This window comes from Chamaea fasciata, unplaced genomic scaffold (genome assembly GCF_029207755.1).
Source record: "Chamaea fasciata isolate MVZ Bird 193981 ecotype frontalis unplaced genomic scaffold, bChaFas1.0.hap1 SCAF_1094, whole genome shotgun sequence".
NCBI classification, from domain to species: domain Eukaryota; kingdom Metazoa; phylum Chordata; class Aves; order Passeriformes; family Sylviidae; genus Chamaea; species Chamaea fasciata.
The window spans coordinates 1-25378 of record NW_027095179.1 but is presented as its reverse complement, the minus strand read 5'-3'; the positions used below and the strand labels follow the sequence as shown (position 1 = coordinate 25378).

General features: G+C 65.7%; 1 protein-coding gene across 1 annotated transcript; it reads right to left on the bottom strand.

Annotated features, from left to right (window-relative positions):
- On the bottom strand, nucleotides 1–25364 carry HCFC1 (host cell factor C1). The gene is given in 36 exon segments (XM_066174899.1): nucleotides 1–133; nucleotides 469–532; nucleotides 1633–1828; nucleotides 1830–1934; nucleotides 2612–2797; nucleotides 3553–3687; nucleotides 4549–4670; nucleotides 5023–5173; nucleotides 5255–5338; nucleotides 5341–5423; nucleotides 6032–6446; nucleotides 6887–7068; nucleotides 7162–7245; nucleotides 7247–8915; nucleotides 8917–9024; nucleotides 9851–10056; nucleotides 10798–10936; nucleotides 11347–11489; nucleotides 11977–12199; nucleotides 12880–12984; nucleotides 13362–13592; nucleotides 13722–13919; nucleotides 14294–14506; nucleotides 15512–15607; nucleotides 15609–15802; nucleotides 16545–16605; nucleotides 16607–16725; nucleotides 17578–17684; nucleotides 17934–18018; nucleotides 19514–19646; nucleotides 19648–19723; nucleotides 20540–20700; nucleotides 21914–22033; nucleotides 22036–22064; nucleotides 22543–22772; nucleotides 24834–25364. Coding segments are annotated over 36 exon segments (6780 nt in total). The 5' UTR covers nucleotides 25121–25364; the 3' UTR covers nucleotides 1–93.
- Between the last annotated feature and the right edge of the window lie 14 nt (nucleotides 25365–25378).

Sequence of the window (25378 nt, the reverse complement as noted above, 5' to 3'; positions counted from 1 at the left end):
AAACCCCCCCAAAACCCCCCCGGGGATGTTGGGGGCGTGGGGGGGAGGGTCCCGGGATTTTTTGTTTTTTGGGGGGGGGGTCCCGGGGGTCCTTCACTGCCCTTCGGCCTTGGGCTTCTTTGGAGCGGATTTCCTGGGGGGGGGGAAATTTGGGGAGGGGGAGTTTATGGGGGGGGTGGGGGTCTGATGGAGACCCCTCCTCAAAACAGCCCCAGAAACCCCCCCAAAAAAACCCCCCAGGACCCCCAAAACCCCACCATCCCCACCCAGCTCCCCCCAACCCAGACCCACAGACCACCCCTGGACCCCCAGACCCCCCCAACCCCTCAAGACAACCCTCAGCCCCCCAAAAGAGCCCCCAGACCCACAGATCCCCCCATGCCCCTCAACACAACCCCCAGACCCCCCCAAAAGAGCCCCCAGGACCCCCCAGACCCCCCCCCAGGACCCCCAAAGCCCCCCACTCACAGGTCGGGGGACGCCAGGGGCCGTTTGCTGCCCGGTTTCCCGGCGCCTCCGTCCTTGCTCGACTCTGGGGGGATTTGGGGGGGGGGGGATTATCAGGGGGTGGGGGAGACCCCCAGGTGTCTGCAGCCCCTCCCCACAGGTGTGTGCAGCCCCCAGCCCCATCTCAGAGCCCCCAGACTCATTTCAGAGCCCCCAGACCCATTTCAGAGCCATGCAGCCACCACACCTGGGTGGCTGGACCATAGCTCTTGTCATCATGGGTGGGTGACAAGGAGACAATCCCACTCCCACAGAGCCCCCCCAGGTGTGGGGCAGCCCCCAGACCCACCTGGCAGCCCCCAGACTCATTTTACAACCCCCAGGCTCATTTCAGAGCCCCCAGACCCACCTGGCAGCCCCCAGACTCATTTCTGAGCCCCCAGACCCACCTGGCAGCCACCGCACCTGCGCAGCGGGGCCGTAGCCCCTGTCATTGTGGGTGGGTGACAAGGGGACAATCCCACTCCCACAGAGCCCCCCAGGTGTGGGGCAGCCCCCAGACCCACCTGGCAGCCCCCAGACTCATTTTACAACCCCCAGACTCATTTCAGAGCCCCCAGACCCACTTGGAAGCCCCCAGACTCATTTCAGAGCCCCCAGACCCACCTGGCAGCCACCGCACCTGCGCAGCGGGGCCGTAGCCCTTGTCGTTGTGGGTGGGTGACAAGGGGACAATCCCACTCCCACAGAGCCCCCCAGGTGTGGGGCAGCCCCCAGACCCACCTGGCAGCCCCCAGACTCATTTTACAACCCCCAGACTCATTTCAGAGCCCCCAGACCCACCTGGCAGCCCCCAGACTCATTTCTGAGCCCCCAGACCCACCTGGCAGCCACCGCACCTGCGCAGCGGGGCCGTAGCCCTTGGCGTTGTGGGTGGGTGACAAGGGGACAATCCCACTCCCACAGAGCCCCCCAGGTGTGGGGCAGCCCCCAGACTCATTTCACAGCCCCCAGACCCACCTGGCAGCCACCGCACCTGGGTGGCGGGGCCGTAGCCCTTGTGATCAGAGACCCTCACACCACCCCAGCACTGCCCATACTCACTCCCACAGGTTCCCCCAGGCGCGGGGCAGCCCCCCCAGGTGCGCGCGGCCCCCAGACTCATTTCAGAGCCCCCAGCCTCACCTTGCAGCCACCGCACCTGGGTGGCGGGGCCGTAGCCCTTGTCGTTGCGGGCGGCGATGCGGAAGATGATGGCCGGCTTGGTGGTGTGGTCGATGTGGGCGCTGGCCAGGCTGGAGGCCGGCACCAGGCACGAGGGGCTGGGCCCGCAGTAGACCCTCATGAAGGCCAGCTGCGCGCCCCCCCCCGCGCGCCTCGGGGCCCCCCCCGGGCCCCCCCTGGATGGCCAGGTACACCGAGTACTCGGCGATGCGGCCCGACGTCACCGACGGCGGCTCCCACGTCAGGTGCGCTCCGTCGGGGCTCTGCGGGGACACGGGGACAGCAGGGTTGGACACGGGGACAGGAGGTGACACGGGGACAGCAGGGTCAGACACAGGGGACAGACAGGGGACACGGGGACAGCAGGGTCGGACACGGGGATGGGGGACAGGAGGTGACACGGGGACAGCAGGGTCAGACACAGGGGACAGAGAGGGGACACGGGGACAGCAGGGTCGGACACGGGGACAGGAGGTGACATGGGGACAGCAGGTGACACGGGGACAGCAGGGTCAGGGGGGACACAGGACAGAGAGGGGACACGGGGACAGGAGGTGACATGGGGACAGCAGGGTCAGACACGGGGACAAGGGGTGACACGGGGACAGCAGGGTCGGATACGGGGATGGGGGACAGAAGGTGACACGGGGACAGGGGACGGGGGACAGGAGGTGACATGGGGACAGCAGGGTCAGAGGGGACAGCAGGGTCAGAGGGAACACGGTGTCGGGGGGGACATGGTGGGGACATGGGGGTTATGGGGGGGACAGAGGGACACGGGGGGGACACAGGGGAGGACAGGCTCCCATGTCAGGTGGGCTCTATCAGGGCTCGGCAGGTACAGAGGGGACACGGGGGGGCTGCAAGGGGCGGCGGGGGTGACGGGAGGTGGGGGACGCGGGGGGACACAGGAGGGTCCCTGCCGCGGCTCTGGGGTCACCTTGCTGATCTTGATGGCGCAGGGCGCCCCGGGGAAGCCGGGCAGGCAGGTTTTGAAGGCCGAGAGCTCCGAGAAGGGCCCGCGGCCGCAGGCGTTGAGCCCGGCCACGCGGAACTTGTACGCCGTGCCCGGCTGCAGCTCCTGCCGGCGCAGCTGCGAGTGGTCCGGGACCCCCGAGCCCTCCTCCTGCGGGGACGCAGCGGGACACCGTGGGGACATCGTGGGGACATCGTGGGGACACCATGGGGACACCATGGGGACACCGTGGGGTTCTGGTCCCTGGCCCCATAAACCTGTCCCCGGGGTGTCCCCAGTTCCATGGGCTGTCCCTGGGTGTCCCCAATGCCATGGAGCTGTCACAGGGTGTCACCAGGTGTGACCCCAGCTGTGTCCCCAGGTGTGACCCTAGGTGTAACCCCAGGTGTGTCCCCAGGTGTCCCCAGGTGTGTCCCCAGGTGTGACCCCAAGTGTGACCCCAGGTGTCCCCAGGTGTGTCCCCAGGTGTCCCCAGCTGTCCCCAGGTGTGACCCCAGGTGTGCCCCCAGCTGTCCCCAGGTGTGTCCCCAGGTGTGACCCCAGGTGTAACCTCAAGTGTGACCCCAGGTGTCCCCAGGTGTGTCCCCAGGTGTGACCCCAGGTGTGTCCCCAGGTGTGCCCCCAGCTGTCCCCAGGTGTGTCCCCAGGTGTGACCCCAGGTGTGTCCCCAGGTGTGTCCCCAGGTGTGCCCCCAGGTGTGACCCCAGCTGTCCCCAGGTGTGTCCCCAGGTGTGACCCCAGTGTGTCCCCAGCTGTCCCCAGGTGTGTCCCCAGGTGTGTCCCCAGGTGTGTCCCCAGGTGTGTCCCCAGGTGTGACCCCAGTGTGTCCCCAGCTGTCCCCAGGTGTGTCCCCAGCTGTCCCCAGGTGTGCCCCCAGGTGTCCCCAGGTGCCCGGGGTCACTCACGTCGGCCGGGGGCGCATCCTCGGCGGGCAGGAAGTAGTGAGTGACCATCATGGTGGTGCCCTTGATGACCCCCACGTCGAACCACTGGTTCTCCTTCTTGGGCAGCGCCTTGGGGGGCGCGCCCGGCTCCGGCTTCTGGGGACACGGGGGACACGGCGGGGTCACAGAGGGGTCACAGAGGGGTCACAGAGGGGTCCAGGATTGGGGGGATTTTTTAGGGGAAATTGGGGATTTTTTGGGAGGGAAATCCAGGGATTTTGGGGGTTTTTTTGAGGGAAATTGGAGGGATCTGGGAGGATTTGGGGGAGGAATTTTTGGGCGGATTTGTGAGGATTTGGGGGGGAATTTCTGGAAGATTTAGGGTTGTTTGGTGAAGGATTTTGGGAGGACATTTCTGGAGGATTTTGGGGTGGATTTTGGAGTGATTAGTGAGAATTTTGGGAGGATTTTGGGGTGATTGGTGAGGATTTTTGGGAGGATTTTGGGGAGGATTTTGGGGTGATTAGTGAGGATTTTGGGGTGGATTTTGGGGAGGATTTTGGGGTGATTAGTGAGGATTTTGGGGTGGATTTTGGGGGGGATTTTGGGGAGGATTTTGGGGTGATTAGTGAGGATTTTGGGGAGGATTTTGGGGTGATTGGTGAGGATTTTTGGGAGGATTTTGGGGAGGATTTTGGGGTGATTAGTGAGGATTTTGGGGTGGATTTTGGGGAGGATTTTGGGGTGATTAGTGAGGATTTTGGGGTGGATTTTGGGGGGGATTTTGGGGAGGATTTTGGGGTGATTAGTGAGGATTTTGGGGAGGATTTTGGGGTGATTGGTGAGGATTTTTGGGAGGATTTTGGGGAGGATTTTGGGGTGATTAGTGAGGATTTTGGGGAGGATTTTGGGGTGATTAGTGAGGATTTTGGGGTGGATTTTGGGGAGGATTTTGGGGTGATTGGTGAGGATTTTTGGGGGGATTTTGGGGCCATCCCCAGGTGAACTCCCACTGACCACGGGGGTGCTCTCGATGCCGTTGGCCACCTCGGCCAGGGCGGCGGCCGCCTGCAGCTTGGCGGGGCTGGGGGCCACCGCGGGGCCCGGGGGGGCCACGAAGGCGCTCGAGGGGGCCAGGCCTGCGTGGGGGGGGGGACACACACAAAAATAAAACTGGGGAGGGGGCTTAAAAACCCACCCCTGGAACTGCCCACCCACCCCCGTGCCGGCGGTGGGGTCACCAACCAACCCCAGGGGTGCTCCCCCCCCAAAGGGGTTCCGACCCCCCCCCCACCAAATGGGTGCCCCCCCGGGGGTCCCAAAACTCCCCCAGGGACCCCAACCCCCCCCAAAGGGGTTTCAAACCCATAAACACCCCCCAAAGGACCCCCCCACCCCCCCTCCCCAAATGGGCGCCCTCTCCCCACCCCCGTTGCCATGGGTGCCCTCCCGGGGGTCCCACACCCCCCCCGGCGTCCCCCCACCCCTCACCGTCCCCGGGGGGGGGCAGCAGGGTGGCGGGGGTGGCCCCCCCGGGCACCGTCCCCAGGTCCCCGAGGCCGTTGGTGTCACCCGCGGGGTCGTTGAGGCTGTCGGCGGGGGCCAAGGCCTCGGTGGGCAAATGGGGGGGGGGGCGCGGCCGCTTGGGGGGGGGGCGGGGGCGGCGGGGGGGGGGCGGGGCGGGGGCGGGGGGCGCCGGGGGGGCGGCTGGGGGGGTCCCGGCCTCAGCCAGGTGCTGCTGGTGCTGCACCAGCGCCGCCAGCTCCTGCTGAGTCAGCACCAGGGGCAGCGCCCCCCCCCGCGCCCCCCGCCCCCTCGGCCACCCCCAGGGCCCCCCCCCAGCTCGGCGGGGCCCCCCCCGGGCTCGCCGGGTTCCAGCGGCTCCGAGGTTCCTGTGGGGGGCGACAACGGGGGGGGTCAGGGGTGGGGGTCACCCCGAAACCCACCTCTGACCCCCCCAGGTCATTGGGGTCACCCCGAAACTCACCTTTGAACCCCCGGGGTCATTGGGGTCACCCCGAAACCCACCCCGTGGGGTCATTGGGGTCACCATCGCTCCCCCACTGTGTGACCCCCATAACCATGGGACCACCACCATGGGGCTGAGACCCCCAGGACCACCCCCAAACCCCCCCAGGACCCCCCAAATTCCTCCCAAACCTCCCCCCAGGACCCCCCAAATTCCCCCCGACTGACCCGTGACCCCCCAAATTCCCCCCGACTGATCCGTGACCCCCTGCTCTGTGGCCTGGATGACCAGAGCTCGACCTGGGGCCACCACCATGGGGCTGAGACCCCCAGGACCACCCCCAAACCCCCCCCCCAAAATCCCCTAAATCCCCCCAGGACCCCTCAAACCCCCTCAGGACCCCCACAAACTGACTCATAACAGGCTGCAGCACAGCCTGGATGGCCGGAGCCTGGGCTTGGGGTGACCACCATGGGACCGAGACCCCCAGGACCCCCCAAACCCCCCCAGGACCCCCCCCCCCCGACTGACCCATGACGGCCTGCTGCGCCGCCTGCAGCACGGCCTGGATGGCCAGGGCCTGGGCCTGCGCCTCCTCGCTGGCCGCAGCCGCCGCCGCCGCCTCGGCCGCCGCGGTGACCGCCAGCTCCTCGGGGGTCAGTCCCGGGGGGCCCCCGGCGCCCCCCGCCTCGGCCAGCAGCTCGGGGGGCAGCGCCAGCCCCTCGGGGGGAGCGCCCTCGGCCGCGGCCGGCGGCAGCACCACCACGGCCAGAGGCTCCGGGGACCCGCCGGGCTCGGCCGCGGCGGCCGCCTCGGCGCCGGGGGGGGACGGGGACGTGGCCGACGGGGGGTCCTGGGACGGGTGGGGGTCTCCGGGAGGGGTGGGAGTGGCGGTCGGGGGGGTCTCGGGGGGCGCCGGGGGGGATTCGGTCAGCGACGAGATGGTCTGTGGGGAAGGGGGGAGGGAAAACGGGGGGGGTTGGGGGGACGGAGAGACCCCCCAGGGACGGGGACTTGGTGGCACCAAAGCCACCTGCAGTCCCTTGGGGTGCTGCCGTGGTCCTTGGTGTCCCCAAACCCCCTCCACTGTCCCCAAACCCCCTCCCAGCGTCCCCAAATCCCCTCCCAGTGTCCCCAAACCCCTCCCAGTGTCCCCAAATCCCCCCCCAATGTCCCCAACACCCCCCGGAGTGTCCCCAAACCCCCTCCCAATATCCAAAAACTCATTTCCACTGCCCCCAAACCCGTCCCCGCGTCCCCAAACCCCCCCCACAGTGTCCCCACCCCCCCCAAATCTCCCCAAACCCCCCTCAGCGTCCCCAAACGCCTCCCAATGTCCCCAACCCCCCCCCTTGCCCCCCCCGCAGTGTCCCCAAGGCCTCTCACCGGCACGGCCGGCCCCGGCGCTGGCGTGGACTGAGTGACCGTAGTGACCGCCCGGGGCTGGGGGGTCCCGGCGCTGCCGCTGGGGCCGGGGCTGGGGGTCCCGGGGGGCACAGGGGGACCCCCACCCTCGCTGGGCGGGGTCTCCCCCTCCCCCTGCCCGTTGGCAGCCGGCGGGGGAGGCTCTGTGGGGACAACGGGGAGAGCTCAGCGAGGTGCCAACCCCGGCAACGAGGGCGAAGGGGACGATTTGGGGACAACGAACGTGGGGGGGTCACCTTGGCTGGCGCCCATGCTGGCGGTGACCGTGGTGGCCGTGGCCGTCGTCCCCGTCTCGTGGGTCTCGCAGGGGGGGTTGGAGCAGGCGCGGGGGGGGCTGGTGGCGGCGCCGGCGGCACAGGGCGGGGGGCGGCGTCACCCCCTCGGCGGCGGTGGTGGCCGTGCTGGTGGTGGCCCCGCTCTGGTGGCTCTGGCAGGGCGGGGACCCCGAGGTGGCCGTGCTGGTGGTCCCCGGCTCGGGGGTCTCGCGGGAGGGGTTGGCACAAGGTGGGGACCCCCCCGCGGCAGAGGTGGTGGCGGTGGCGGCGGTGCCGGCAGCGCTGGTGGCCGTGGTAGTGTCACCCGGCCGGGACCCCGCGGTGGCCGTGGTGGCCGTGTTGGTGGTCCCGGTCTCGTGGGTTTCGCAGGGCGGGTTGGAGCAGAGCTGTGACGATGTCATTGTCACCGTGTTGGTGGTCCCCGTCTCGTGGGTCTCGCAGGGGGGGTTGGCGCAGGGGGGGACACCCGGCGGTGGTGGCACCGCTGTCCCCGGCTCCGGCGGGGGGTGCGAGGTGGCCGTGGTGGTGGTGGCCGTGCTGGTTGTCCCCGTCTCGTGGGTCTCACAGGGCGGGTTGGAGCAGAGCTGTGACGATGTCATTGTCACCGTGTTGGTTGTCCCCGTCTCGTGGGTCTCACAGGGCGGGTTGGAGCAGAGCTGTGACGATGTCATTGTCACCGTGTTGGTTGTCCCCGTCTCGTGGGTCTCACAGGGCGGGTTGGAGCAGAGCTGTGACGATGTCATTGTCACCGTGTTGGTTGTCCCCGTCTCGTGGGTCTCACAGGGCGGGTTGGAGCAGAACCGCGTCCCCGTCGTCGTCACCGTGTTGGTTGTCCCCGTCTCGTGGGTTTCACAGGGTGGGTTGGAGCAGAGCTGTGACCCTGTCATTGTCACCGTGTTGGTTGTCCCTGTCTCGTGGGTTTCACACGGGGGGTTAGAGCAGGGTGGCCTTGCTGCTGTCACTGTCACCGTGTTGGTTGTCCCCGTCTCGTGGGTTTCACAGGGCGGGTTGGAGCAGAGCTGTGACCCTGTCACTGTCACCGTGTTGGTTGTCCCCGTCTCGTGGGTCTCGCAGGGCGGGTTGGAGCAGAGCTGTGACCCTGTCACTGTCACCGTGTTGGTTGTCCCCGTCTCGTGGGTCTCGCAGGGCGGGTTGGAGCACAGCCGTGTCCCCGCCGGGGTCTCACACGCCGTGGTGCTGGTGGCCGCCGTCCCCACCTCAGGCTGCCCCCAGGGCGTGGTTTGGCACGGGGCGGCTTCCTGCGTTTGGCACGGGGCGGTGACACCGGTGACGCCGCCGCCACCGCCCTCGGGGGGACACAGCCGCACCGTCATGGTGGTCCCCGTGGCCACCGTCTGCTGCGTGGGGCAGGGCGGGGCCCCCGGCGTCCCCAGGCGCGCCGTCCCCGTCCCCGCCGCCGTGGGGGTGTTGGTGGTCCCCGTCTCGTGGGTCTCGCAGGGCGGGTTGGAGCAGGCCCGGGGGGGCGCCGGCAGCGCCGTCCCGCCGCCCGTGTCCTCGCAGAGCAGCTGCAGCTGCTGCTGTCCCCCTCCCGTCCCCACGTTGGCCACCAGGCTGGTGGTGGCCGTGTTGGTGGTCCCCGTCTCGTGGGTCTCGCAGGGCGGGTTGGAGCACACCAGGGTGACCGTGCCCGGCGCCGCTTCGGTGGCCGGCGCCTCGGCCAAGGTGCCGCCCCCGGAGGTGGCCGCGGGGGGGACCTTCGGCCGTCGGGGACGCCAGGATGGACACGGGGAGGTCGTGCACGGGTTGGGCCTCCACCCCGCTGGGCGTGGTGATCAGCGTCACCTGCGTGGGCTGGGACACCGGCTGTGTCCCCAGACGGCGTCAGGGGACAGCTCCGGACGGGGAGGTGGCACTGCCACGCAGCCCTGCCCGGCCCCCAGGCCCGGATCTCTGTGTGCCCCCCACGTGTCACCCCCAATTCCTGCGTGTGTCCCCGGGGCTGTCACCAACACACCTGGGGCTCCGCTAAATGTCCCCGGTGTCCCCTCACCTGCACGGTGATGGTGGGTGTCCCCTGTCCCCAGTGTCCCCGGTGTCCCCGGTGTCCCCTCACCTGCATGGTGATGGTGGGTGTCCCCTGTCCCCAGTGTCCCCAATGTCCCCTCACCTGCACGGTGATGGTGGGTGTCCCCTGTCCCCAGTGTCCCCAGTGTCCCCGGTGTCCCCTCACCTGCATGGTGATGGTGGGTGTCCCCTGTCCCCAGTGTCCCCAATGTCCCCTCACCTGCACGGTGATGGTGGGTGTCCCCTGTCCCCAGTGTCCCCAGTGTCCCCGGTGTCCCCTCACCTGCACGGTGATGGTGGGTGTCCCCAGTGTCCCCGGTGTCCCCGGTGTCCCCTCACCTGCACGGTGATGGTGGGTGTCCCCTGTCCCCAGTGTCCCCAGTGTCCCCGGTGTCCCCTCACCTGCATGGTGATGGTGGGTGTCCCCTGTCCCCAGTGTCCCCAGTGTCCCCAGTGTCCCCTGTCCCCAATGTCCCCAATGTCCCCAGTGTCCCCTCACCTGCACGGTGATGGTGGGTGTCCCCTGTCCCCAATGTCCCCAATGTCCCCAGTGTCCCCTCACCTGCACGGTGATGGTGGGTGTCCCCTGTCCCCAGTGTCCCCAGTGTCCCCGGTGTTCCCTCACCTGCATGGTGATGGTGGGTGTCCCCAGGCCGCCCCCGGCCGCGGTGGCCGTGATGGCCGCGGGGTTCAGGACCTGGCTCGACAGCGTGGCGATTGTCCCCAGCGTGGTGATGGGCGTGGCCAGCGAGGCCGTGGCGCTGTGGCCGCCCGCGCCCCCGGCCAGGCTGGTGGACACCGTCCCTGTCACCGTCCCCAGCGTAGTCACACCTGCGGGGGACACGGCGGCAGTGAGTGACCCCGAAGCGACCCCTCCCTGTGACATGGTGACCCCATGGTGACCCTTCCCCGTGACACTGACCGCCCCCAAGTGACCTCCTGGTGTCCCCTCAATGACCACTCCATGCCCCCTCAGTGACCAGTGGTGCCCTTGACCACAAGGGTGGTCACCTCAGTGACCTCATGGTGACCTCAGTGACCCCATGGTGACCCCAGTGACCTCCTGGTAACCCCTCCCATCACCAGTGGTGCCCTTGACCACAAGTGACCACCCCAATGACCCTGAGATGACCCCTGGATGGCACAATGACCCCCCCAGAACCCCTCCAGTGACCACCGGTGGCCTTGACCACTAGGGTGGTCACCCCAGTGACCCACAGATGACCCTTGACCACCAGAGTGACCACCCCAGTGACCAGAGATGATCCTTGACCACAAGTGACTCCCTTAGTGACCACCCCAGTGACTCCATGGTCACCCTGGTGACCCAGAGATGACCCAGAGGTGACCCACTGACCCCAGAGTGACCCCACTCACTGGTGGTGCCCTTGACCACCAGAGTTGTCACCCCAGTGACCCAGAACTGACCCCTGACCACCAGAGTGGTCACCCCAGTGACCCAGGCATGACCACAAGTGACCAGTCCAGTGACCCAGAGATGACCTTTGACCACAAATGACCGCCGCAGTGACCCAGAGGTGACCCCAATGACCCCGGAGTGACCCCACTCACCAGTGGTGCCCTTGACCACCAGGGTGGTCACCGTGGGCTTGACGGCCGAGACGGTGACAGGAGTGACCAGCCGGACGCCGCCCATGGGCACCGTCCGCAGGATCGTCCCCGGCTGCCCCGGCGCCCCCTTCAGCACCACCTGAGGGGACACGGGGACACCGCTGTCACCTGGCGGCCCCTCGGGGTGCGGACCCCTCGGCTGACCCCCACCCGTGTCCCCAGTGTCCCCAAACCTTGGTGTGACCCCATCAAAATGTCCCCAGTGTCACCAAAACCCCTGTTTGACTCCAACCCAATGTCCCCAACCCCTCAGCTGACCCCACCCCCGTGTCCCCGACCCCACCCCAATGTCACCAACGTCCCTCCGTGTCCCCTTCACGTTCCCCACACCTCCAATGTCCCCAGATCTTCCCTGTCCCCAGCGTCACCTCAGTGTCCCCAACCCCTCCGCAGTGCCCGTGTCCCCACGTGACCCCTCCTTTGTCACCTCCTGTCCCCCCCGTTGTCCCTGAACTGCCCCAATCCCAGGTGTCCCCAGGTGTCCCTCACCTGGGTCACGCCCTGCTGGCCGTGTCCCCCGCCCAGCTTGGGGACAGCCGTGATGATCTTGGCGGGGGTCCCGGTGCCCGAGGTCATCACCTTGGTGGTGATGATGGTGATGGGGGATTTGATCCCGGGGCTGCTGGTGACACCTGGGGGACACGGGGGGGGGGTCACGGGGGGGTCACGGAGGGGACAGGGACATGAGGGGGTCACGGGGGGTCACAGAGGGGACAGGGACACGAGGGGGACACGAGGGGGTCACCCCCTGTCACTCACTGGTGGCTCCCGACTGGGTGCTGATGGGGGATTGGGGGAGTCTGGGGGGTCTCAGGAGGAGTTCAGGTGAATTTGGGGAGGGGTCTCACTCACCTGGAGCCCCTGACAAGGGGATGGGTTTGATGATGGTGGCGGCCTCAGGTAGGTCAGGGATTTTGGGGAGGTTTGGGAGTCTCAGGTGAATTTGGGGAGGGGTCTCACTCACCGGTAGCCCCCAACCGGGTAATGATGATCGACATAGGGATGGTTTGGGTGGGGTCTCAAGGATTTTGGGGATGATTTGGGGGGTTCTCAGGGAGATCAGGGATTTCGGGGGTCTCAGGGGGGATTCAGGTGAATTTGGGGAGGGGTCTCACTCACCTGTAGCCCCCGACTGCGTGATGATGGCCGACATGGGGATGGTTTTGATGATGGTGGTGGTCCCGGGCTTGGTGGTGCTGGGGGACACGCTGCTGATGCCCAGGATGGTGGGGGGCTTGGCCGCCCCCGCCCCCGCCTGCGTGCTGGTCAGGATGGTGGTGGGCTTCCCCTCCCCCGACGTCACCAGCTTCAGGATGGTCCCCGCGGGCAGGGGGCCCTTGGTCTGGGGGGAGCGGGCACTCAGGGGAGCGGGCACTCGGGGGAGCGGGCACTCGGGGAGCAGGGGGGATTCGGGGCGGTCATTGGGGGTTTGGGGAGGGGTCACTGAGGGTGTCCCAGGGGGGGTTTTGGGGAGGGGGGTTCAGGACTCGTGGGGGGGTCTCAGATTTGGAGGGGGTTTGGGGGGGGTTCAGTGGGATTTTGGGGGTCTCAGGGGTGTCACCTGTGTGATCTGGGTGTCGGGGCCGCTCGAGGCGTGCCCGGTGACGGCTGAGGGGGGTTTGGGGGGGTCTCAGGGATTTGGGGAGGGGTCTCAGGGATTTGGGGAGGGGTGTCAGTGAAATGGAGAAGGGTCCCAGGGATTTGGGGGTAATTTGGGGGTCTCAGGGGTGTCACCTGTATGATCTGGATGACGGGGCCGCTCGAGGCGTGCCCGGTGACAGCCGAGGGGGGTTTGGGGGGGGTCCCAGGGATTTGGGGAGGGGTCTCAGGGATTTGGGGGTAATTTGGGGGCAGTTTTGGGGGTCTCAGGGGTGTCACCTGTATGATCTGGGTGACGGGGCCGCTCGAGGCGTGCCCGGTGACAGCCGAGGGGGGTTTGGGAGGGGTCCCAGGGATTTGGGGAGGGGTCTCAGGGATTTGGGGGTAATTTGGGGGCAGTTTTGGGGGTCTCAGGGGTGTCACCTGTATGATCTGGGTGACGGGGCCGCTCGAGGCCTGCCCGGTCACGGCCGAGCTCTGCACCGGCTTCGTCTGCACCACCGACATCACCTTGCCCAGGTTGGAGATCTGGGGGGGCCGGGGAGGGGGGGGGGGGTCAGGGGAGCACAGAGACCCCCCAGGACCCCTCCCCAAAAAGGAACCCCAAATCCTGACCTTTGAGGGGTTTTAAAGCCCCTGGGACCCCCAAATTTGGGGGGTTTGGAGTTAAAGAACCACCAAGACCCCAAAAAAGAGACGAAGGGAGTTTGGGGTTGTGGCTCCTCCCCAGGACCCCCCCAAAATCTTGGTTCCCACAGCCCCAAACATCCCAGCACCCCCCAAATTTCAGTCCCCATGTCCCCAGAGTCCCCGAGGACCCCCAAAATCTGAGTCCCCACACCCCCAGACCCCCCCAAATCCGTTGTCCCCACCCTCCCAACGTCCCCCCCCCCGTCCCCCCTCACCAGGGCGCTGCCCCCCGGCACAGAGATGGGGCTCTTGACCAGCGTGATGGTCTTGGTGACCCCTCCGACCACGGTGGTGACCACCTGGGCCTGCTGGGCCACCGTCACCGTGCCGGACTTGTGCACGGTGATGATGGGCCTGGTGGCCGCGTTGGTGGCCGCAGGGGACGCGCCGGCCGTGCCCACCTGGGCGGCCGCCGTCTTCAGCATCCGCGTGGCGGGGTTGCTCACCTGGGAGGGGGGGGGGACACACGTGGGGACACTCAGGGGGTCACCTTGAGTCCCCCAGTGCCATCCCAGGCCCTGGTGACACCACGGTGACAACTCCACCATCCCCTGACCGCCCCTATTGTCCCCTACCATGACAGGTGACGATGCCACCTTGACGGTGGCGGGCAGGGTGGTGGCCCCGGGGGTGACGGCCACCGTTTTGACGATGGTGGCCCCGGCGGGGACGCTGAGCACGGTGGGCGCCGAGGCCGGCGGGATCTTCTGCGTGGCCGCCGCCGCCGCCGCCAGCGCCGCCATGCCGCTCATCTGCGGGCTGCTGCCGATCACCTGCGGGACAGGGGGGTCAGTGCACCTGCGACGGGTGGGGACACAACTCAGGTGCACCTGGGACGGGTGGGGACAGGGGGTCAGTGCACCTGAGACATGTGGGGACAGCCTGGGGGGACAGTTGGGGACACAGCTAAGGTACACCTGAGCACACCTGGGGGAACCTGTGAGGGCACCTGAGCATGGCCAGGTACCACCGGTGTCACATCTGTGTCCCCAGTATCCCCTCAGGACCCCTCTGGGCTCCCTCCCTCCGTCCCCAAACCCCCCCACAATGTCCCCAGTTGTCCCCAGATCCCCTCCCCATGTCCCTGAGACCCCTCCCCGTGCCCCCTTAGCCCTCCCAGGTGTCCCCCAGGTGTCCCCGCTCTCACCGTGCCCTGGGGGCTCTGGGTGGGCACCACCATCCTGACGCCGGCGGGCAGCGATGTCACCGTCACCGGGGCCTTGCCGGGCCCGGCCGAGCGCACCGTCACCAGCGGGGGACCCGCGGTGGCCGCAGGGGGACCCGTCACCTTCAGCACGGCGGGGACACCTGGGCAGGGGACAGAGGGCTCAGGGACACCTGGGGACACCCTCGTGTCACCCTCAGCACCCCGCTGTCCCTCCCAGTGTTCCCCCATCCGATGTCCCCGTTCCCTCCTCAACGTCCCCAGTGTCCCCACTGTCCCCATTCCCCCAATGTCCCCATTCCCCCCACTGTCCCCAATGTCCCCATTCCCTCCCCAACGTCCCCAATGTCCCCAATATCCCCGTTCCCCTGCAATGTCCCCATCCTGCCCCCAATGTCCCCAATGTCCCCATTCCCCCCACTGCCCCAATGTCCCCATTCCCTCTCAATGTCCGCCAGTCCCCCCAATGTCCCCAATGTCCCCACTGTCCCCAACGTCCCCACTGTCCCCAATATCTCCATTCCCCTGCAATGTCCCCATTCTGCCCCCAACGTCCCCCTCAACATCCCCAATGTCCCCATTCCCTCCCCACTGTCCCCAATGTCCCCATTCCCCCCAATGTTCACCAAGGTCCCCAATGTCCCCATTCCCCCCAATGTTCCCAATGTCCCCACTGTCCCCAATGTCCCCATTCCCCCCACTGTCCCCAATGTCCCCAATGTCCCCATTCCCCCAATGTCCCCACTGTCCCCAATGTCCTCATTCCCTCTCAATGTCCACCAGTCCCCCCCAATGTCCCCGATGTCCCCATTCCCCCCAATGACCCCAATGACCCCAATGTCCCCACTGTCCCCAATGTCCCCACTGTCCCCAATGTCCCAATTCCCCCAATGTCCCCAATGTCCCCACTGTCCTCACTGTCCCCATTCCCCCCACTGTCCCCCCACACTGTCCCCAATGTCCCCACCATCCCCCCACCCTGTCCCCACCGTCCCCCACCACTCACCTGGCGCCCTCCCCGCCGTGGCCGCTCCCGCACCTGCCGCGGCCGCCCCTCCCGCCGCCGGCAGCACCTGCAGGGTGGCCCCGGGGGGCGCGGCCACCGCCCCACCTGTCCCCGCCCCTGCCGCCGTGGCCGCCGCCGCCCCGCCCGTCCCCGCCGTCCCCGCCGCCGTGGCCTGCCGTCACCCCCGCGGCGACGCCGGGCGGGTTGGGGGGCGCGGCGGGCGGGGGCAGCAGGGTGAGCCCCACGCCCCCCAGCTGGGGCAGGGCGGGGGGCGCGGGGGGCGGCGCGGGGGGCGGCGGGCGCGGGGCTCTTGGGGGGGTTGGCGGGCACCGAGGGCACGGGCGGCGGCGCGGGCGCGGCGGGCAGCTCGTACTTCTGCAGCTGCAGCAGGTACGAGTCGGCCGTGGGCACCGCGCCCCAGCTCACCTCCAGCGACGTGGTGTTGGCCCGCACCAGCTGCACCCGGCCCGGCGCTGGGGGGCGCTCTGGGGAGGGGGAGAGAGAGGGGGTTACACCTGGGGGACAGGTGAGTTACACCTCTCATACCTGGGGGACACCTGGGTACACCTGGGGGACAAGTGAGTTATACCTGTCACACCTGGGTACACGTAGGTACACCTAGGGGGCACCTGAGTTATACCTGTCACACTTGGGGGACACCTGGGGGGCACCTGAGTTATACCTGTCACACCTAGGGTACACCTGGGTACACCTGGGGGACAGGTGAGTTATACCTGTCATACCTGGGGAACACGTGGTTACACCTGCGGGGCACCTGAGTTACACCTGTCATACCTGTGGTATACGTAGGTACATCTGGGGGATACCTGAGTTATACCTGTCACACCTGAGGAACAGCTGGGATACACCTGGGGTACATCTGGGTACAGCTGAGTACACCTAGGATACACCTAGGTACAGCTGTCACACCTGGGTTAAACGTGAGCCACACCTGAGAAGTGGGGGATTCACCTGTCACACCTCGAGTAGCCCAGAGTCCACCCGGCTACAGCTGGGGTACACCTGTACCACTCACAGCACACCTGGCTCACACCTGGGCTTTACCTTCATGACACCGGTCTCACCCGTATCACCCACACACCCCTCGCATCACACCTGTGTCACCCAGGTACCTCCTTGCAGTACACCTGGGTCCCCCCAAGCCCCCCCCCCCCCAGACTCACCTGTCTCCAGGTACCAGAGGTCCTTGCAGCCCCCCAGACTCACCTGTCTCCAGGTACCAGAGGTCCTTGCAGCACACCTGGTTGTTCCAGGCCTTGCGGTAGCCCGTCGCGGCCGCTCCAGATGTAGAGGCGGGTGGCGATGGCCACGGCGCAGTGCCCGGCCCGCGCCCGGGGGACGTTGTCCTCCAGGGTCTCCAGCACCAGGGGCTCCCAGGCCATCGAGTCTGGGGGGGCACCGGGGGGGTCACAGAGGGCTTTGGGGGGATTCGGGGGGCTCAGGGAGGGGTCTGGGGGGCTCAGAGAGGGGTTTGGGGGGATTTGAGGGACTCAGGGAGGGATTTGGGGGGATTTGGGGGGCTCAGAGAGGGGTTTGGGGGGATCAGAGAGGAGTTTGGGGGGATTTGAGGGGCTCAGGGAGGGGTTTGGGGGACTCAGAGTGGGGTTTGGGGGGATTTGGGGGACTCAGGGAGGGGTTTGGGGGGCTCAGAGAGGGGTTTGGGGGGATTTGGGGGGCTCAGAGTGGGGTTTGGGGGGATTTGGGGGGCTCAGGGAGGGGTTTGGGGGGATTTGGGGGGCTCAGAGTGGGGTTTGGGGGCCTCAGAAGGGGTTTGGGGGCTCAGAGTGGGGTTTGGGGGGTCTCAGAAGGTGTTTGGGGGGCTCAGGGAGGGGCTTGGGGGCTCAGAGTGGGGTTTGGGGGGATTTAGGGTAATTGGGGAGAGGTCTGGGGGGTCTTCCAGGGTCTCCAGCACCAGGGGCTCCCAGGCCATCGAGTCTGGGGGGCAGTGGGGTCACAAAGGGGCTTGGGGAGATTTGGGGAGAGGTCTGGGGGGCTCAGAGTGGGGTTTGGGGGTTGGGGGTCTCAGGGAGGGGTTTGTGGCAATTGGGGAAGGGTCTGGGGGGCTCAGAGGGGGTTTGGGGGGAACCGGGGAGGGATTTATGGGTTGTAGGGTGTATTTGGGGTGGGTTTTGGGGGTCCCAAGCCCCCTCCTCACCCAGGCAGAGATTTCAGGCTGGGTTTTGGGGGGCTTTTGGGTAGATTTGGGGTGGGTTTTGGGGGTCCCAAGCCCCCTCCTCACCCAGGTTGAGGCAGGCCAGGGTGTTGGTGCACTTCCACTCCTTCTCGTGCGTCGCCACCTTCACGTCATCCATCACCAGGGGCACCCACCCCCCAAAAACGTACATCCTGGGGGGGGTCAAAGGGGGTCAGGGGGACACCCTGAGACCCCCACCCCAAAAATTCCCCTCTTTGTGGAGGGATCACGAGATAAAATATCAATTAAAAAATGAAAATAAAACAAAACGCCTCCGTTAGGATTCCCAACCTCCCCTGGGGTGGGGACAGGGACACAAAGGGACCCCCCCAGGACAAAGGGGACCCCCCGAGGGGGGGATTTGGGGTTATTTTGGGGGAGGGGGTCGCCCCCAGACTCACTTGTTGCCGATGGTGGTGGCCGAGTGGAGGCTGCGGGGAAGGGGAGCGACTCCGCTCAGGCTGGGTTTGTTCCACGTCAGCGTCTCTGAGGGACCCCAAAAACACCCAAAAGGTGAGGAAACGGCCCCAAAAACACCCAGAATGTGAGGAAACGGCCCCAAAAACACCCAGAATGTGAGGAAACGGCCCCAAAATGTGGGGAAACCACCCCAAAATGTGAGAAAACCGCCCCAAAATGTGGGGAAATGGCCCCAAAATGTGGGGAAATGGCCCCAAAATGTGAGAAAACAGTCCCCAAAATCTGAGGAAATGGCCCCAAAATGTGAGGAAATGGTCCCAAAATGTGAGGAAACGGCCCCAAAATGTGGGGAAACGGCCCCAAAATGTGGGGAAATGGCCCCAAAATGTGAGAAAACAGCCCCAAAATCTGAGGAAATGGCCCCAAAATGTGAGGAAATGGTCCCAAAATGTGAGGAAACGGCCCCAAAATGTGGGGAAATGGCCCCAAAATGTGAGAAAACAGCCCCAAAATCTGAGGAAATGGCCCCAAAATGTGAGGAAACGGCCCCAAGATGTGGGGAAATGGCCCCAAAAACACCCAGAATGTGAAGAAATTAACCCAAAACATGAGGAAATGACGCCCAAATTACTCAGAATGTGAAGAAATTTACTCAAAATGTGAGGAAACAGCCCCAAAACGTGAAAGAACACTCCCAAAACGCAAAGGGACGGCCCCAAAACCACCCAAAGTGTAAAGAAACAGCCCCAAAACTCTTTGAAATGCGAGGAAACGTCTTCCTGAACCTCTAATTCTGCCATGTCCCTGTATGCCCCAGAGCCCAAATCCCTGAAAACCCCAAAAAAAACCCCCTAAAAAACCCAAAACACCCCAAAACCCCCCAAATCCCCCATTACAGATGTCGAAGGTCCAGAGGTCGCCCAGCCTGCAGCCGCTCACGCCCCCGTAGATGTTGATATCCCCCAGTAACTTCTATTCCCCCAAGTCCCCCAGACCCCAAATCCCCTAAAAACCCCCAAAAACCACCCAAAAAAAAACCCCAAATCCCCCCCCAAATCCACCATTACCGATGTCGAGGGTCCAGAGGTTGCCCAGCCCGCAGCCGCTCACCAGCCCCCGTAGATGTTGATGTCCCCCAGTAACTCCTATTCCCCTGACCTCCCCAGACCCCAAATCCCCTAAAAACCCCAAAAACCACTCAAAAAAAAAACCCAAATCCCCCCAAATCCCCCATTACCGATGTCCAGGGTCCAGAGGTCGCCCAGCCTGCAGACACTCACGCCCCCGTAGGTGACAATGTCCCTTATCACTCCCTGTTCCCCCCGGCACCTCCTGACTTCCCCAGACCCCAAATCCCATAAAAACCCCATAAAAACCCCCAAATCCCCCCAAATCCCCCCATTACCGATGTCGAGGGTCCAGAGGTCGCCCAGCCCGCAGCCACTCACGCCCCCGTAGGTGACAATGTCCCTTATCACCCTCTGTTCCTTTGGCACCTCCTGACTTCCCCAGACCCCAAATCCCATGAAAACCCCATAAAAACCCCAAAATTCCCCATTACCGATGTCGAGGGTCCAGAGGTCGCCCAGCCTGCAGCCGCTCATGCCGCCGTAGATGACGAGGCGCGAGCGCCGCCCGTCGCGCTCCGTGTACACCACGGCCGTGTGGGATTCCCGCGGCGGCGGCAGCACCCCCGTACGTGATGGGGATGTCCCAGGCCAGCACCCCCGAGCCCGGGCGCAGCTCCAGCACGTACAGGTCGTTCAGGTACCTGGGGAACAGGGAATGGGATCAGGAGATCCCAAAAAAACCCTAAAAAGGTGGTTGGGGACGTGAGACTGCCCTAAAAAGGTCCTTAAATCCCATAAAATGCACCCGGGATGGTGTCAGCGTCACCTGTGCCCACACTTAAGGGTCATTCAGGTACCTGAGGAACGGGGAATGGGGTCAGGAGATCCCAAAAAAAACCCTAAAAAGGTGGCTGGGGACACAGGAATGCTCATAAAGGGTTTTTAGATCCTGTAAAATGCAGCCGGGATGGTGACAATGTCACCTGTACAGGTGGCTCAGGTATCTGGGGTCGGGGGGAGAGTCAGAACGTTAGCACCCCAAAAAAACCCGAGAAGGGCGTTTGGGGACACGAGACACCCCTAAAAGGATGGATAAGGACAAAGAACACCCCGAAAAAGGTTCTTAACCCCCCTAAAATGCACCTGGAATAACGCCAGGGTCACCTGTGCCCCCCCCCAAAGATGAGCCCAATGATTTGGGGTCGCACCTGTGTCCCCCAAAGGTCCCCCTGTCCTCCCCCAAAGATGAGGAATGTCCCCAAGTCTCCTTTCCACCCCAATTCCCAGAGGTTTGGGGTGTCCCCCACGGTTTTGGGGGTGTCCCCTCAAAGGTCCCTGAGCCCCCCTCAAAGACGATCCCAATGTTTTGGGGTCACCCCCGTGTCCCCCCCTCCCCCCGAGGGTCCCTGTGTGTCCCCAAACCAGCCCCCCAGTGCTGGGGGGTGTCCCCAAAACCCCCTCCCACCCCCATCCCCAGAGTTTTGGGGTGTTCCCCGGGTTTTTGGGGTGCCCCGTACCGGGGGATGTTGTTTTTGGGGTCCTCGCTGTCGTTGGCCAGCCCCCCGAACAGGTAACACTTGTTGCCCACCAGAGAGAAGCTGTGGCCCAGCCGGGGGCAAGGGGGGGGCCCGTTTTTGGGGGTCTTCGCCTTCAGCCGCTTCCATTCCCACCTGGAGGCCTGGAATGGGGAAGGGGGATGTGGGATTTGGGGAGAGGTCTGGGACTGGGGGGGCACCCAGGGGGATGGGGGACCCCAAATTTGGGGAGGGTCTAGGGGTTCTGGGGGGTCCCAAGGTCTTTGGGGGGCTTCCTGGGGAGGGGTCTGGGCTGTTTATGGGGGTCCCCAGGTGTTTGGGGGGGGTTCCCAAGGGGTCACCCATGGTTCCGGGGGCATTCTGGGGAGGGTCCCAGGGGATCACTCACGGTTTTGGGGGGTGCCCAGAGGGTCCCCAGGTGTTTGTGGGGCTCCCCGGGGTGTTCAGGGGGGTCCCCAGGTTTTTGGTGGGGTTCACAGGGAGTCCCCAGGTGTTTGGGGGTGTCCCCGGGGTGATCAGGGGGATCCTCAGGCGTTCAGGGGGGGGTCACACGGTGTTTGCTGGAGGTTCCCAGGGGGGTCCCAGATAGTTGGGGAGGTCCCAGGTGTTTCTGGGTGTCCCCCAGGTGTTCAGGGTGCCCCCAGGTGTTTCAGGGTGTCCCCAGGTGTTCAGGGTGTCCCCAGGTGTTCAGGGTGCCCCCCAGGTGTTCAGGGTGCCCCCCAGGTGTTTCTGGGTGTCCCCCAGGTGTTTCTGGGTGTCCCCAGGTGTTTGTGGGTGCCCCCACGTGCTCAGGGTGCCCCCCAGGTGTTTGTGGGTGTCCCCAGGTGTTTGTGGGTGCCCCCAGGTGCTCAGGGCGCCCCCCAGGTGTTCAGGGTGCCCCCACGTGCTCAGGGTGCCCCCCAGGTGTTTGTGGGTGCCCCCCAGGTGCTCAGGGTGTCCCCAGGTGTTTGTGGGTGTCCCCAGGTGCTCAGGGTGTCCCCAGGTGTTTGTGGGTGCCCCCAGGTGCTCAGGGTGCCCCCCAGGTGTTTGTGGGTGCCCCCCAGGTGCTCAGGGTGTCCCCAGGTGCTCAGGGTGCCCCCCAGGTGTTTGTGGGTGTCCCCTGGTGTTTGTGGGTGCCCCCAGGTGCTCAGGGCGCCCACCCAGGTGTTCAGGGTGTCCCCAGGTGCTCAGGGTGCCCCCAGGTGCTCAGGGTGTCCCCAGGTGCTCAGGGTGCCCCCAGGTGTTTGTGGGTGCCCCCAGGTGTTCAGGGTGTCCCCAGGTGTTCAGGGTGCCCCCCAGGTGCTCAGGGCGCCCCCCAGGTGTTTGTGGGTCCCCCCCCCAGGTGTTCAGGGCGTCCCCAGGCGCTCGGGGCGGTACCTGCAGCTCGTAGAGGTCGTTGCTGTACTTGCCGTACTCCACCATGCCCCCGAACACCAGCAGCCGCGTCCCGTCGCACACGAAGCCGTAGGCGGCGCAGCCCGGGGGGATGTCACCCCGCGCACGGCCGGGATGAACCACTGGTTGGTGGCTGGGGGGGGGACAGAACGGGGACAGTGCCACCGGGGGAACACCAGCGGTGACCCCTGAACTGCTGGGATCAACCACTGCCCCGTGGCCGGGGGGGGGGGAGAGACACGGGGACATCTCCGCACTCCTGGCATGTACCACTGCCTGGTGGCTGCGGGGGACACCATGCACTGGGGTGGGGGTGGGGGGGGGACAGGGTGGTGACCCATCACTGTGGGGACCCCCCAATGGCCCCTTTAGAACCCCCCCAGGGCTACAATGACCCCACTTGTCCCCAACCCTACCCCTGTGAGGACCCCCCCTGTGCCCCCCAGCCCCACCTGTGTCATACACCTGCAGCTCCCCCCCCAATCCCACCCCCGTGAGGACCCCCCCTGTGCCCCCCAGCCCCACCTGTGTCATACACCTGCAGCTCCCCCCCAATCCCACCCCCGTGAGGACCCCCCCCGTGCCCCCCCGGTGCCCCTCCCCAGCCCCACCTGTGTTGTAGACGTGCAGCTCGTCCACGATGCCCTCGTTGCCCCCCCCGAAGACCACGATGAGCTCCTTGATGGCCACGGCTCGGTGGCCGTGCCGGGGCCGGGGCACGGGCCCAGCCCAGCCCACCACCCGCTTCCAGCGCGGCTGTAGCGCGGGGGGGGCCCGGGGGGGGCCCGCGGCGGGGGACCCCCCCCCGCCCAGGCCTGCCATGCGTCCCCCGCTGCCTGTCCTGGGGGGGACACGGGGGTCAGATATGGGGGAAACTCCAAAAATCCACTAAAAATCCCCAAAATGACCTGACATCCCCCAATATTGAACATGGACCCCCCGCTGCCTGTCCTGGGGGGGAACGGGGGGGGTCAGATAAGGGGAAAATCCCAAAAAATCCCCAAAATGACCTGACACCCCCAAATACTGAACATGGACCCCACCTGCCTGTCCTGGGGGGGACACGGGGGGTCAGATATGGGGGAAACCCCAAAAATCCACTAAAAAATCCCCAAAATGACCTGACACCCCCCCAATATTGAACATGGACCCCCGCTGCCTGTCCTGGGGGGGACACGGGGGGTCAGATAAGGGGGAAACCCCAAAAATCCCAAAAACATCCCCAAAATTACTTGATACCCCCCCAACACTGAACACTGATCCCCCCACTGACTGTCCTGGGGGGGGACACAGGGGGTCAGATATGGGGGAAACCCCCAAAAAACCCCCAAAATGATCTGATATCCTCAAATACTGAACATGGACCCCACCTGCCTGTCCTGGGGGGGACACGGGGGGTCAGATATGGGGGAAATCCCACAATATCTCAAAAAATACCCAAAATTACCTGATACCCCCCAAATACTGAACATGGACCCCCCCCACTGACTGTCCTGGGGGGGACACAGGGGTCAGATAAAGGGGAAACCCCAAAAAATCCCAAAAAATCCCCAAAATTACCTGACACCCCCCAAATACTGAACATGGACCCCACCTGCCTGTCCTGGAGGGGACACGGGGGGTAAGATAAGGGGGAAACCCCAAAAATCCCCAAAACATCCCCAAAATTACTTGATACCCCCCAACACTGAACACTGATCCCCCCACTGACTGTCCTGGGGGGGACACGGGGGGTCAGATAATGGGGGAAACCCCAAAATATCCCAAAAAAATCCCCAAAATGACCCGATACCCCCAAATATTGAACATGGACCCCACCTGCCTGTCCTGGGGGGGACACGGGGGGTCAGATATGGGGGAAACCCCCCAAAAAATCCCCCCAAAATGACCTGACCCCCCCCCCCGCCTGTCCTGTCCGGGGGGGTCACACTGGAGGTCAGGGGGGGTTGGATATGGGGGACACCCCAAAAGCCAAACCAATGACCTGAGACCCCCCCCCAAACCCCCCCCAATTAACACTGACCCCCCCCAAAAGGGAGAACAGGGGGGTTTGACATGGTGACCCCCCCTCATTGCTCCCATTTGGGGGTGTCCCCAAATCCGGGGGTCAATCTGCCCCCCCCCGAGACAACAGCGGGGTCCTCAATCTCCGGGGTCACCTCCAACAACTCCCCCCCCCCCAAAATTCCACCCAGAACGTTTAATTACACCCTCCCCCCCCGCCCGTTCCGTAATTACCCCGAAGGAGTTAATTACCCCCCCCCACGGCGGGGGGTGTGACAACTGGGGAGGAGTCAACTCGAGGGGGAGGGGGGCATTTATTCCTCCCCGTTAATTACTTTCTCCATTATGTCGCCTCTTAATTAACACCCCACACACACCGCGACCCCCCCCCCCACCACCACCACCCAATTCCCCCGCACTCCAAGATTTGCTTCATCTCCCCCCTCCCCAAATTCCCCCTCAGGCCCACGCCGCTGTCAAACCCCTCCTCACATATTGTCCCCCTCACCCTGTGCCTAAACCCCCTCCCCAAATTCCCTCCCTCGGGCCGTGCCCCCCCCCTCAGCTTTATCTCCCCCCTCCCCCAAATTCCCTCCCTCAGGTCGTGTCCCCCCCCCCTCCCCTCAGCTTCATCTCCCCCATCTTGAATTGCCCCCCCTCAGGCACTGCCCCCCCCCCCTCAGGTATTGCCCCCCCCTCAGGTTTATCTCCCCCCTCCCCAAATTCCCCTCAGGCCGTGCCCCCCCCCCCCCCACAATGCCCATCCCCCCCCCGGCCCTGCCCCTCCCCACCCGCCCCCTCCCCCCCCCTCAGGCCCCTGCGCGCCGCCATCTTGTCTCTGCCCGGGCGGAAAATGGCGGCCGCCTCCTCCCCCCCCACCACCGCCCCCCCCGCTCACCGCGGCCCCGCGGCCGCCTCCCCCCTCCCGGCCCGCGGCCGCTCCCCGATTCCCGGCGGCGGCTCCGGGGCTCGCGCGGCTGCCGAGGCTCCCGGCGCGGGGCTGAGGCTGCGGGCGGAGCGCGGCGGCGGCGGCCCCTCACGCCGCCCTGGGAGCCGCCATCTTGCGCCTGTGTCCGGCGGCCGCGGCGGGTGGGGCGGGAAGCGACGAGAGTGGGCGGGGCCAACGCGGACACGCCCCCTCCGGACCCGGGCGGCGCCATCTTGGCCGGGGACGGGGGGAGACATTGTGGGGAGGGAGGGACGGGAGGAAGCGGCGGCATTTTGAGGGGGGGACCGGGAGGAGTTTCACCGTCATCTCGGTGGCCCCCGGGCCGGGGCCCGGGAGCGGCGGGGCCGAGACATGCGGCGGAGGGGCGCGGGGGAGACTGTACGGAGCCGCCTGAAGGGGCGCGGCCATGGCGCCAACGGAGGGGGTGTGGTTACGGAAGGGCGTGGCCACGCCCACTCCAACCGCCTCTTAAAGGAGCCGCCCCCCCCTAGCCC